The sequence below is a fragment of the Erinaceus europaeus genome, chromosome 12 (genome assembly GCF_950295315.1).
Source record: "Erinaceus europaeus chromosome 12, mEriEur2.1, whole genome shotgun sequence".
NCBI lineage: Eukaryota > Metazoa > Chordata > Mammalia > Eulipotyphla > Erinaceidae > Erinaceus > Erinaceus europaeus.
Window position 1 is genome coordinate 79,126,248 of NC_080173.1, and position 13,559 is coordinate 79,139,806.

Sequence of the window (13,559 nt, forward strand, 5' to 3'; positions counted from 1 at the left end):
CCCAGGCCTGCTGATTTCCCTGAAGAAAGTCTTCATCTTCACACTAGAGTCACTATGTGTGTGCTGGGCCTCAGGCTTCATGGTTCTTTCTCTCTCTCTCTGTCCACCACAGGGCCTGAAGAGGAACGAACAGAGCAGCATGCTGGAGCTCTTCCGCCAGAGGCTCCCCACCCCACCCTCAGGCCCAGAAGGCTCCGGGTCACTGTCCCTACTGGCTCCTACCCCAGAGCAGGAATCATCTCGCATCCGAAAACTCGAGAAATTAATTAAGAAGAGACTGTAGAAGCATACAAGGGCCTTTTTTCCTCTGGCTGATAGCCCTCAGTGCCCCATCCCCTGAAGATCCCAAGCCTCCCCTGTGCTACTTCTGCTCCTGGTCATCAGGCTTGAACATGGATTGTCGACATGTCTCGCCCATGCCCCATCCTAACTCCTGTCCTGATCACAGGGTGTTTAAAAGGCAACGTAGACGGTCTCTGATTCCTGCAATAGAAGCAGCAGTGGGTGGAGGTTCCTGCAGACCCCTTGCTGTCCTGGACTGCTTGTGAGGGGTCCAGTTGTCAGTAGCTCTGGGGCCTCACCCTTACAGTCACATTCTGAGAACTCGGCCCTATTTCCAATTAGGCTTCTGTCCAGGCAGCATGGATGAAAAAAACCTGGGCCTCCCCACTTGTTCTGTCTGCCCCCCCTGCAGCTTGGCCCTCTGGCCCTTGGGCTGAGCCCCAGGGCCCTACCTGACAAAGTGGCAGGCCGAAGGTGTAGGAAATTCACCTTTTCTTGGGAAGGTAATGGAAGCCTGAGCGTCCCTCATGTATATTCCAGCTTCCTTGTATATATTTTACTTCTGGTACTTTCCATGACTTGGACAAGTCATCTCTGTGTTCACCCAGATTTCTCAGAAATCTCCATCTCCTTCAGTAGAAGTCAAAGGAGTAATTCCCTCGATATCACACTTGGTAGGACTGCGTGTGCGTCAGGTGGGGGTGTTCTCTGCCCCCTGGCCCCCAGTTAGGCATGGAGGCGGCAGACCCTCACCTGCCCGGGGAGAAGATTCTGCTCAGCAGTGCACCCTGCATGATGTAATCAGATCTCCCCCATCTCTTCACCCCCATTCTGCTCCTGACTTAGAAGGGAGGGCTTGCCTTTTCCAGGAAGTTTGCCATGAAAAACTGTCTTGGGCTTTCTCCTCAGGTGAAGCAGTGGGGCATCCAAGACACCTGGATCCTCTGATCCCCTCCTACTCATCCTTAACCCCCAAGAATCAGCTGAAACAGGTGCAGGTGCTGTTCCAGGCGAGAATGGCATATCACTTCAGTACAAATAACACTGAGCCCGGCCCTGCTAGTAAAACGCCTTGACCCCATCCTGTTTGCCATGGGCTCTTGGCCCAGCATGGCTTTGCAGAAGAGAACGTCACACAGTACTGTTTCAGCCCTTGTTTCCTGCATCCTGAGAGCAGGCAGTGTATCATGTTGTTACCCTGACTCACCTGGGTCACTGGAAACTAAGCCTCAGGTAACCGTGACTAGGGCCTCAGGGTAACAACTGCTATCAGATCATCATTTGTTCAGGAGTTGTGAGCAGTTTGTTGGCCTGGTCAGAAGGGAGCTCAAGGGAAAGGCAGAATTCTTTCAAAGAATGCCTGTGGCAGGCTTTTGGACAAGCCTATCAAATAGCACCCCAAAATGAATTTTTCAGGCTAGAGGAAGTTTCCTAGAAACCCCTGAAAATTGAACTGGAAACTGCTTATTTCTCCCCTTCATGTCTTCCTCTTCATGATATAGCCTCTGCTCTCTCCCCTTCCTCCTTCATCTTAGTCCTGATCCTGGGCCTCACTTCTTCCTCTGCTTCTACACCATTCTCACTAGTCAGTGTGGCATTCTGGTGTGGAACATCTTAAACTCGAGAACACCAAGAAAGTAAGCTGTGAGAGAAAGCTCCAGCCGTGAGCAGAGCTCTGTGAGGAGGAGAGGCTCAAGATCCAAGAACGAGGCAGGGAGGTAGAGAGGGACTGGCCCAGCCCTGGGCTGCTCAACAGGCAGAGTGATTCCACGTTGCCCAAACAGACATCGTGCTGCTCTGGTAAAGTTACATAGCCTACTGATTGGGGTCAACATTCCTTTCCTACTCTTGACAAAAGGGGCCTGTGGGCCCATCTCCAAACAGAAAAGCCACTTTTGCCATCTGTCATCAACCTGGGGATTCAAGAAAGCTAGGGGACTCCTGCACCTGGTTCTTGTCACTCTTGGTATTTACAGATCCACACTTTTGGCTCGTGCACAAGAAGTCGTTTTCTGCACATGTCTACGATGGCATTGAGATGTCAGGCTGCTGTCTTTCCCCAGTTGGTGGTCACAGCCAGGGAAGTTGTGTTCTTGATTTATTACAATGTCAGGAGTCTCCACGGAGCCAACAGATGTCAGTAGGAGTTATGTTCACTGTTTTGTCTGAGGGGTCTGAATGCTGTTTATGCATCCTGTAAAGACAGAGCATGCTTGCCAACTGGGGATATGCATCAGAATTGCCTGGGACCCTCTTTACAAATAAAGGTGCTTGGAGATTCTAAATCAGTAAGTCTGGAGTGGGGCACAGCATGGAGGTTTACACATTTCACAGGTGATCACAACGTTGACTCCTTGTTAAGAATTATTGCAGTAGAAAGAATTTTGCTTTATTGAAGGTTTTCCATAAGACATCTTCATAAATGTTTATTTTTTCTTTGCCTCCCTGAGTGGACGTAATGAGCATATAATTGAGCTGGTACCAACCTGGTAGTGATTTGAATTTCTGTGATAGTCAGCATCTGTAATTTTCAGCTTGGGTTTATGGCGAGGAGCATGCCAGAAATCATGTTGTCTCAACACTCACTGACTAGGCTCCTTCCTATCTCAATGGCCAACTTCCAAACTGAAGACTTATTTATTATTGCCAGTTCGAAATAACAGAGAAGTTCTCACTGATTAAAAATAAAAGTATCTAGCAGCTTTCTATTTTACCATTCTTCCCCCACATACACACACACTTTCTCTAACCCCTTAGGAAAAAATTCTTTAAGTCACTTCATTTGGTTAAAATAAATATTAGTAAGTTATGATTGACAAAGACTTGCCTGCCTGTTATTATGAGCACACTTCCTTCTAGCTGACATTGGTGCCCGGGCTGGAGAAGGTTCTGTATGGACCATAACTGAAATAGGGAACAAGTGGATAGATGTTTTGACCTCTGAATTCAGTTCCAGAATTGAAGCTATCTAGTACCACTCTCCCTCTGCTTAATTAACAACCAGCACCTAGGACTTTTCTCACCACTAAGAAAAAAAAGATGTCTTCTTTCTTATACCTAGGTTGGCCCCTCGGTGAGGTCTGAGCAGGACAGGAAGCAGACCGCACACCAGCCCATCCTGCTGGGACCATGATTTCTCTCCCCAGAAAGAGGCACTCCAAAATAACTTTTGCTTAAGGGCAAAAGCAAAGTCTTTCACACTTTGTTTCTATTCCCATTCATATTAAAAATTAGTAATAATCAAGCTATCAAAGCTGTACTGGGCCAATTAACCAACAGCCTTGGAAACATGGACACGAGAAATGCTGGTGTTGGCAAAAAGTGCTTTTGCCTGTTATAGAGCAAAGTCAAATTTCCAGTCTCATTCTAGTTTTTGTCAAAATAGACCCCCCCCCCCCATCTTCAAAGTTCTATACCTTTGGGAAATAGGAATTTCCTTACAGTAAAGGGCAGGCTCCTTTTGTATAAATACTTTTCATTTTTTCCCATCTGGAAGTGATTTCTTGGTGCATGTTGGAGCGTAAAATATGACCATTAATTAAAGAATTACTGGCTGTCAGTTGCTAGAATGTATTTCCTCACTGGTGACAGAAAACAGAGTAGACTATAGGAAAGAATTAGCCAGCCTGTGTACTTTGGGATCCCCTCCCCTGACAGCCTAAGGCAGCAGCACACACAGATAAAATATGGAGTTCATCAGTGAGGCCCTGGCCTGTCCAGCTGTGGCGGGAACCCTCCTGTAAACTCGCATGCAATGTTCTGCTTCCGATCTGGAACCTTCTTGCACTCTGTCCTGTGGACTCGCCCTTCTCCCCCTCGCTGTTTCTGCTTTCTATGGTGAGTCTTCACCTGCCTGCCATCCATTCATCCTTAGTGAGTAGGTGGGCATTTTGCAGTGAACTTGGGAGGGGGGAAGCTCAGGGTGTCTATTAGAGGTGGAAAATACCTTGCAGTACTTCTATCTGTTGGACTTGGAGATCACCCTGTTCTGTACCTTGATCATCCCTCCTACCCCGGTTTAATAGAGGAGCCAGAGATCTACGTGAGGCAAAAAAAAAAAAAAAAAGGCACACTTACCCATAACACACCTAGGAGAAAAAAAAGTGCAGGGTGGTTTTCCTGCCAGATTCTCTTCCTTCTCACCTACTTACTCGGGCAGACATAGGAGACACTGGTAAGTGGTGAGGTGTGAACAATGTGTTTGAAACCAGAACAGCCTGGCATGTGTGGCAGAGGTGGAAGGGATTTATACAGAAGACCCAGCCCCCGGCTATTTATGGCACTGTCATTATGCAATTCATTGAACCTCTGAACCTCAGTGTCCAATATCGGGGGCAGGGGGTTATAATTGATAGGCTATAAAAACCAAAACTGGGGGCCAGGTGGTAGTGCAGCAGGTTAAGCACTCATGGCACAAAGCGCAAGGACTGGTGTAGGGATCCTAGTTTGAGCCCCCAGCTCCCCACCTGCAGGGGGGTGGTGTTTCACAAGCAGTGAAACAGGTCTGCAGGTGTCTGTCTTTCTCTCCCCCTCTGTCTTTCCCTTCTCTCTCCATTTCTCTGTTCTACCCAACAACAATTACAGTAATAACAACAACAACGATAAGAAGGGCAACAAAAAGGGAAAAAAATGGTCTCCAGGAGCAGTGGATTCATAGTGGAGGCACTGAGCCCCAGCGATAACCCTGGAGGCAAAATAACTAAATAAATAAAAATAAAAAATAAATCATCAAAAGTTCAGATATGAGTGTGCCCAATCTGTAAACAATGAAATAGTATTAAACTGTGAAGTGTCCCTTATCGCTGGCCAGGCCTGAACCCATCAGGTTTGCTATGCTAACTGAATGGTTGGTCCTATCAGTCAATGGAGTTTGAACAAAACAGTTAAGTGACAACTCGGCCTGCAGCCCTGTGCAGCTGCGTCTGCAATGAGCTTCAGAACATCTGCCCTTTGCCTTTTTAGGCATGCATGTGATAACCTACTCATTCAAGGGTTTTTAAAAGACTCAGACTCTCCTACCTCTATTCCCTTTCCCCCAGATGCTGCTACTTCCGTAGCCTTTAGGAGTAAACCTGCAGGCACTGAGGAGAGAGCTTCCTCCCTGTTGGTGGTGTTGGCTGGGCAGCCTGTTGTGGAAAATGTGGCATGTTTCCTCTGGATGCAACCTAGAAGACCTGCCAAAGGCTTCCTCCCAAAGCAACCTGTTTAGATATTTCAGTACGGTTTCTGGTGTCCACAGACCAGACTCTTCAGTGGGTTGTTCCTGTCAGGGACAATTCTCGCCTGCACTGTTTGTTTTCCTCACTTATTGATACAATGCCAAGAAAATCTCAAGGTGAGATTATCCTGAAACAGGCAGTCCTAACTGGGCGGCCTGAAGTGCCTCAGCTATTAAGGTTTACAGTTTCTTCTTAAAGAAGTCTAAATGTGTCCCAAGGCCACTGAATTCCTGTAATCATCTGGAAAGGGCCTACCAGGGTCCCCCCAGTCCCCACTGGGGGCGGGGTGGGGGTATACTGATAGAGATCATCTGGACGGTAGAGTGATGTTTTCACATAATCCCCAGGGCTCTGGTAACTTCGACTCAGTGAGCAAATGGAATTTGCACGATTCCTCCTCCCCGTTCTATTTGGTGAGCCAGTAGGGAAGAAACTAGCTTCTCCCTTCTGCTTGCTTTGTGCTGATGAAAAAGGAAGGCACTTCTCAGGGGGAGAGGAAGCCCACCAGTTGCTAAAGAGACTGCATTCCATGGAATTCTCCATAAACTGAAACTGCTGCGTGTGATAGGCCTGACTGGGACAGCCACCGAGTAGTAGCATGAGCAATCAAATGGGAAATAGCAAGTTCTGCACAGGAAGACACGAATTCTCACACAGAGTCCCCCTACCCCCATGGCCCGAAGTCTGGCCTGTCGCATCCCTGGCACTGCTCTCAATGGAACTCAAGTGATAGCCTTGTGGCTGGCTGAGCTGGCTTGTTGTATGCTTTACACTGGGTTGTTCTAGCTCTCCCCCTGCCAAGAAAATTGGTTCAGTCCTGCTAGTTTCGCAGGCCCGCTTGTCCCCACCCCAAGGAATCCCGACAGAGTCCCAGAGTTCCAGAGTTCGAGAGTGCTTGGCGCCGCTGCGGGGGGGAAAGAGGCAGCAGAGTTCTGTTTGGTGATTAGTTTGGGTTAGTTTATGAATTGTTGTCCCTGAATAAAGAAATACAGCTTCCCTGCCCAGCCGTACGTCTCTGGTCGTCTCTGTTACCCGCCCGTGAAGCTAGCCCAGCCAGCTGGAGCCTCCTCCAGTTGTAACTCCGAATTGTAACAACACTGGCTGTCAGAGGAGGATAGTGGCTGTACTTGAGGATAGTGGCTGTACTTGAGGTCCGATTGGTTTAGCCCTGTGCTCAGCATTGGGACTGGTTTAGCATATGCATCCTTTAGGGCACTTGCCTGTCAAGTGCATGGCCCATGTTCAAATCCAAACACCGCATGGGGAGTATCATCCCTATCATCCATCCATCTACCTATCTATCCATCTATATCTAAGTGGAAAAAATCAGCTCAGAGTGGTTCCTGGAAGTTGCTGCCCTCATTGACAGCTGAGTGCACATAGTGACCTGAGCTTTTATTTTTTATTAGAGATTTAATATTGATATATAAAATTATAAGGTAAAAGGGGTATAATTCTATACAGTTCCCACCACCAGAATTCTGTGTCCCATCCCCTTCATTGGATGCTGCAGCTGTTCTCCCAACGTCACCCATACAGGCTGATTCTATAACTATCTGTATCTATGTATATATATATATATATTTTTTTTTTCCAATGGTCCTGCCTTCACTTCCTTTCCTTTTTTTTTTTCTTCCAGGGTTATCTCTGGGGCTTGTGTTGGTATGCTTCTAAATTCTGCTTATAAGACCTACTGTTTTGATCATCACATTAGGTTCGCTTGTATTACTTACGATGTGGTCTATTTACATAATCACTGTTTTGCCTGGGTCCTGCCCTGCCTGCAGGGTATTGGTTTAATCCCCACTGGTTAGATGGAAGCTTTCTATGTTCTGTTCGTGCTCTTTTTTTGCTCCGCCCCTTCTCCTAGTCATTTCCTTTCACTTGCCACTTCCAGTGAAGAGATGCATAAAAGGCGATGTATCTGATTAATAAACGAGATACTGCTTCCCAGCTCAGCCATGAGTCCCTGGTTGTCTGTCTCCCGCCCGCGAAGCTAGACTGGCAGGCTTGGTTCCTGTACTATGAATCCACTACTTCTGTGGAGATTTTTTTCTAATTTATTTATTTTTTGGATAGGACAGAGAGAAATTGAAAGAGGAGGGGAAGATGGGAGAGAGAAAGATATTTGCAGACCCCTCAGAGGCTCAAACCGGGATCCTTGTGCAGGTCCTTGTACTTTGTACTGTGTGCTTAACCTGGTGAGCCATTGCCTGGCCCCCCTTCACTTCCTTTCTAATTCATCTCTATACCTGTCATTACTTCCAAGTGTCTTTCCTTTTTTTCCTCTTCTCTCTCAGATAATCAAAACTGTGCCTGGCTTCCTCTGATGTTTTTCAGATTTGCTTCCTTTTCATTGATGATATAAAAACAAGTTTCCCTGGACAGACAACCCCACCAATGTGTCCTGGAGCTCTGCTTCCCCAGAAACCTGCCCCACTAGTGAAAGAGAGGCTGGGAGTATGGATCAGCCTGCCAACGCCCATGTTCAGCGGGGAAGCAATTACAGAAGCCAGACCTTCCACCTTCTGCACCCCATAATGACCCTGGGTCCATACTCCCAGAGGGATAAAGAATAGGAAGGCTATCAGGGGAGGGGAGGGGATGGGATACAGAATTCCCATCTGGTGGTGGGAATTGTGTGGAGTTGTACCCCTCTTATCCTGTGGTTTTGTCAATGTTTCCTTTTTATAAATAAAAATTAAAAAAACAACAAGATTCCTGATGACAAATGCTTTAGGTCCTGATAGAATGGGGGTACAGAGACCTCTGGTTTACCCCTCAGGGAGTGTGGACCAGAATTCTTTTTTTTTAACTTTTTTTTTTTTTTTAAGAAAAGAGACATTAACAAAACCATAGGATAAGAGCGATACAGTTCCACACAATTCCCACCACCAGATCTCCATATCCCCTCTCCTCCCCTGATAGCTTTCCTCTGGGAGTATGGGTCGGTCCATACTCCCAGTCTGCCTCTCTCTTTCCCTAGTAGGGTGGGTCTCTGGGGAAGTGGAGCTCCAGGACACATTGGTGGGGTCATCTGTCCAGGGAAGTCTGGTCAGCATCGTGCTGGCATCCGGAACCTGGTGGCTGAAAAGAGAGTTAACATACAAAGCCAAACAAATTGTTGAATAACCATGGACCTAAGGACTGGAATAGTGCAGATGAAGTGTTGGGAGGTATTCCCTGCAGGCTCTGTGTACTTCAGCTTTCAGGTATATATTTTTCCCCTAGTTTATGGGCACGTGTGAACCTATGCTCTATCTCAGGGGACCTGGACTATATCTAGATTTGGGGACTTTATTGGGGAGTGGAACACTTGGAATGGAATTAGAGAATACTATGAAAGGAAAGGTCTCACCCGAGTGATGAAGCTGAAGGGTTGTCATTCCACACCTGAAGTCTCTGGACACAGTCTGAAGTGAAGCATGCTGGGATGGCACTCGTTGCGTTGATTGGGTTGCGATCCGCGGATGCAATATTATTTGATATGAATTGAGAGAAGCATGCAGGAAAGTGGGCCCCACCCTAAGGTTCCAGGACTGGGGGAAATATGGGCTCTATAGTGGAAATGTGAGGTTCCTACTGTCTTAGGGTTCAAGAAGACAGTGGATAGTTATTGTTATCATCACATTATTTGGTGATTGGGTTAACTTTGAAAAGTCCCTTTGTTAGGGTTTGCTGTATAATACCCAGCATCTTGTATATAGCTGTGCTACCAGTTGCTTCTGTTCTCCCTGGTCTAGGCTTTTGAGAGAGTCAACATATCAAAGACTCAGCCTATATATTAAAAAGACTCAGTCTGTGTTTTAAGAAGTTCTAGACATATGATCAATTTTCCCTTCTCATATTAATAATAGTGGTTTATATGTCTATACTTTAATAGGAGTGTACATAAACACCATTCCCACCACCAAAAGACTGTGTCTCATCCCAACCACCCCCCTGCCCCCCCATCTCCAGCCACACCCCCCCACTGCCCTGGAATGCCCAATGGCCACCCTCCCCTTCACCATAGGGTTTTTACTTTGGTGCACTGCTCTCAATTTAATCAGATCCTGCTTTTAGTTTCCCTTTCTGTTCTTAACTTCTGTTGATGAGTGGGGACATCTCATACTCGTCTTTATCTTTCTGGCTTAGCTCACTTAACATAATTCCTTCTAGCTCTGTCCAAGATGGGTCAGATAAGGTGGGTTCATTGTTCTTAATAGCTGCATAGTATCCCATTGTGTATATGTACCACAGCTTTCTCAGCCACCCATCTGTTGTTGGGCACCTGGGTTCCTTCCAGGTTTTAGCTGTTATGAATTGTGCTGCTATGAACATAGATGTACACATATCTTTTTGGTTGGGCATTATGGAATCCTTGGGGTATATCCCCAGGAGAGGAATTACTGGGTCATATGGAAGGTCTGTGTCTAGCCTTGTAAGAGTTCTCCAGACTGCTCTCCAGAGAGGCTGGACCAATTTACATTCCCACCAGCAGTGCAGAAGGGTTCCTTTGTCCCCACAGCCTCTCCAACATTTGTTGCTGCTGTCGTTTTTGATGTATGCCATTCTCACAGGGGTGAGGTGGTATCTCAATGTTGTCTTTATTTGCATTTCTCTGACAATCAGCGACCTGGAGCAGTTTTTCATATGTTTGTTAGCCTTTTGGATCTCCTATGAAGTGAATGTCTTGTTCATATCCTCTGCCCATTTTTGGATGGGGTCATTTGCTTTTTTGGCGCTAAGTTTTCTGGGTTCTTTGTATATTTTGGTGATTAGTCTCTTGTCTGATGTCTGGCATGTGAAGATCTTCTCCCATTCTGTGAGGGGTCTCTTTGTTTGTGTGGTAGTTTCTTTGGCTGTGCAGAAGCTTTTCAATTTGATGTAGTCCCATTGGTTTGTTTCTGCTTTAGTCTTCCTTGCAATTGGGTTTGTTTCATCAAAGATGCCCTTGAGGGCCAGAATTCTTTATGGGGTGCACAAGGTGGGAGTTCTGGCTTCTATAATTGCTTCTTTACATGGATGATGGCAGGTTGATCTATACCCCCAGCCTGTTTCTATCTTTCTTTGGTGGAATAGGGCTCTGGATGTGAGACTACAGGATACACTGGTGCGGTCATCTCTCCAGGGAAGTGACCATATCTTTTCTGACCTTAGAAGGGAGGGAGTCTTCAGCAGTATCATATTAGTATAGGAAACAGCCCCATCTTTAATGCTTTTTAAAAAAATTGTATTTATTTTTTAATGAAAAGGATAGGAGGAGAGAAAAAGAGAAGAGAACCAGAATATCACTCTGGTACCTGTGCTGCCAGGGATCGAACTCAGAATTTCAAGCTTGAGAGCCCAACATTTTATCTACTGCACCACCTCCTGGGCCACAGGAAAGAGCCAGTCAGCCCTATCATACATGTCTGAACCCAACTCCTGTGTTCATAATCACAGGGACCAGCTTCTGAGTGGAGCCCGACTACCTTCAGAAGGACGTTGGGTTGCCTGGAAGATGACACAGTGCTTAAAATGTTGGAGGTGCAAGTATGAGGTCCCAAGTTCAATTCCTGGTATTTATCGTGTATGCGGCAGTGGTGCTCTAATTCTTTCTCTCCTCATCTGGAATAAGTCAATCTAAAGGGAAAGAAAGGACATTTCTAATGCCATTCTAAGGCAGCTTGTTCTAGGATCAAACAGTACAACTGGAATGGAGAGGGTCCTCTAGCAACATTTGAAAGGGAGGTCACCCCTTTGATGCTCCCACAAGCCAAAGATCTTAGGCCGAGCCCTCAGGAGTCTGACCCCAGTGCCCTCGTGTGACCCCCTCACAGGTTAGCTCACATGTAAGCTGCCCAGATCTTCGGCCCCACCCTGGGATCTCCCAGCTTGAGATGCCACGACCTTCCTTTCCAGGGTTCTCAGTCTCAAAGCCACAGAGTCACTCCATCACCCTTGAGTGTCTCTTTGTCAGCCAATGAAGTTTATCCTTATTTTTCTCTTAATAAGGGCTGACAGTGAATGACTCACTGGTAGAGTGTTCATATTACTATGTGTAAGGACCCAAGTTCAAGCCCCCTAGCCCCACGCTTGAGGCTCCAAGGTCCCAGGTTCAAGCTCTTGCACCATCATAAGTCAGAGCTGAGCAACACTCTAGTAAAAGTAGTAGTAGTAATAATAATAATAACTAATTAAATAAAGCCAGATAAAAAGCTTATTGAGAAATGGACATGCCCTGCCATGCATTTGGTTTAGGTCTGAGCCCCTGTACTGCTTGGGGGTGCTGTGGCTCTGGAAGAAGCTCTCATAACGTGCTCCCTCTCTCTCTCTTTATTTTTTACTCATTTGTTTTATTTTAATGAGAGAAAGATACAGAGAGCTCTATTTATCTGAATGTAAATGTTGACCAAAGAGAAGTAAAACTAGCACATGCAAGGTCCTGATCCCATAAAAGAATAAAAATAAACAAGGGTCCAAGTGGTGACCACCAGGTTGAGTGCATACATGATAGTGTGCGAGGACCTGGGTTTAGACCCCTGGTCTCCACCTACAGGGGTAGAAACTTCAGAAGTGGTGAAGCAGTGCTGTAGGTGCCTCTTTTCTCTCTCTCTCTCTCTCTCTCTCTCTCCTCTACCTACCTCTTTCCTCTCAATTTTCTCTATCAGAAATAACTACTGGGGAGTCGGGTGGTAGCGCAGCAGGTTAAGCGCAGGTGGCGCCAAGCACAAGGACCAACGTAAGGATCCCGGTTCAAGCCCCGGACTCCCCACCTGCAGGGGAGTCGCTTCACAGGTGGTGAAGCAGGTTTGCAGGTGTCTATCTTTCTCTCCCCCTCTCTGTCTTCCCCTCCTCTCTCCATTTCTCTCTATCCTATCCAACAACAACAACAATAATAACTACAACAATAAAACAACAAGGGCAACAAAAGGGAATAAATAAATATTTTTTTAAAAATAACTACTAAGGAGCTCAGCTTCCCCAGAGACCCACCCTACTAGGGAAAGAGAGAGGCAGACTGGGAGTATGGACCGAACAGTCAACGCCCATGTTCAGCGAGGAAGCAATTACAGAAGCCAGACCTTCTACCTTCTGCAACCCTCAATGACCCTGGGTCCATGCTCCCAGAGGGATAGAGAATGGGAAAGCTATCAGGGGAGGGGGTGGGTTATGGAGATTGGGTGGCGGGAATTGTGTGGAGTTGTACCCCTCCTACCCTATGGTTTTGTTAATTAATCCTTTCTTTAATAAAAAAATATATAAATAAATAAATAAATAACTACTAATAAACAAAACTGTGTTTTGAGTACCTTTTGAGCTTCTTCTCTGTGTCTGCTCTGTGGGGCAAGAGACACTCTACAATTGATCCATATTAAGCCTATTTGCACATTTGTCCTCAGCTTAGGAATATGTTACAGGCATTGTTTTCCTTGGTTTCTGCATAGCACCCACTTTCTGTTGTGGCTGGGTGGAGTTTCATTGTTCAGATTACTGCCGTTTGTTTAGCCAGCCTTCTACTTGGGGGTTATTAAAGATATGCCCTCAGTGAAAATCTTTCTGTAGGTATTTGTTTATTTGTGCTCACCTTTTTGTAGGCTGTTCTCCAGAAAATGTTCTATTCTAAATAAATAAACCCCAGTCTCACCAGAAACCATAGGAACACCCCTCTGGTTAAAAAGAGAGAGAGAGAGAGAGAGAGAGAGAGAGAGAGAGCAAGTGCATTTAACATTTAACATGCCGCCAACTCTCTCCACACCCAAGCCTGTCCTGCCCATCAGGATGCTTGCACCCCTTCCCCACATCCTCATTCATGCTGGGTGTTTGGGTTTTTCCTGTTTCTTGATCTAGAGGATGTAGTTGCAGCTCAATTTGCAGACACCCAGCGGAAGTTCCCCTCTGGTTTTCATTGCACACGTGTCACCCGACTTGCTATGCTGTGTCTTGCTGCAAGAAAGCTTGTTTATTTCAGGTATTGAGCAAAAGGCCTGCAGCTTCCCTCTGGTCAGGGTTCAGGGTGGAGTGGGAGGGCACCTTGATGGCTCTCACTAGTAATGGTCTCCTTTGTCTATGGATAGAGGTAATAATAGTCTA

At 46.3% G+C, this 13,559-nt stretch overlaps 1 protein-coding gene across 5 annotated transcripts in view; it reads left to right on the plus strand.

The window, feature by feature from the left end:
• VPS53 (VPS53 subunit of GARP complex) overlaps window positions 1-5,021 on the plus strand; it is a 190,585-nt gene extending 185,564 nt beyond the window's left edge. For all 5 annotated transcript variants that reach the window (XM_060204108.1, XM_060204106.1, XM_060204107.1 and 2 more), the window contains one exon: window positions 113-5,021. In XM_060204108.1, the coding sequence (XP_060060091.1) occupies window positions 113-283 (171 nt within the window). In that variant the 3' untranslated portion in view covers window positions 284-5,021. The remainder of the gene's footprint in view (window positions 1-112) is intronic.
• Window positions 5,022-13,559: the final 8,538 nt, after the last annotated feature.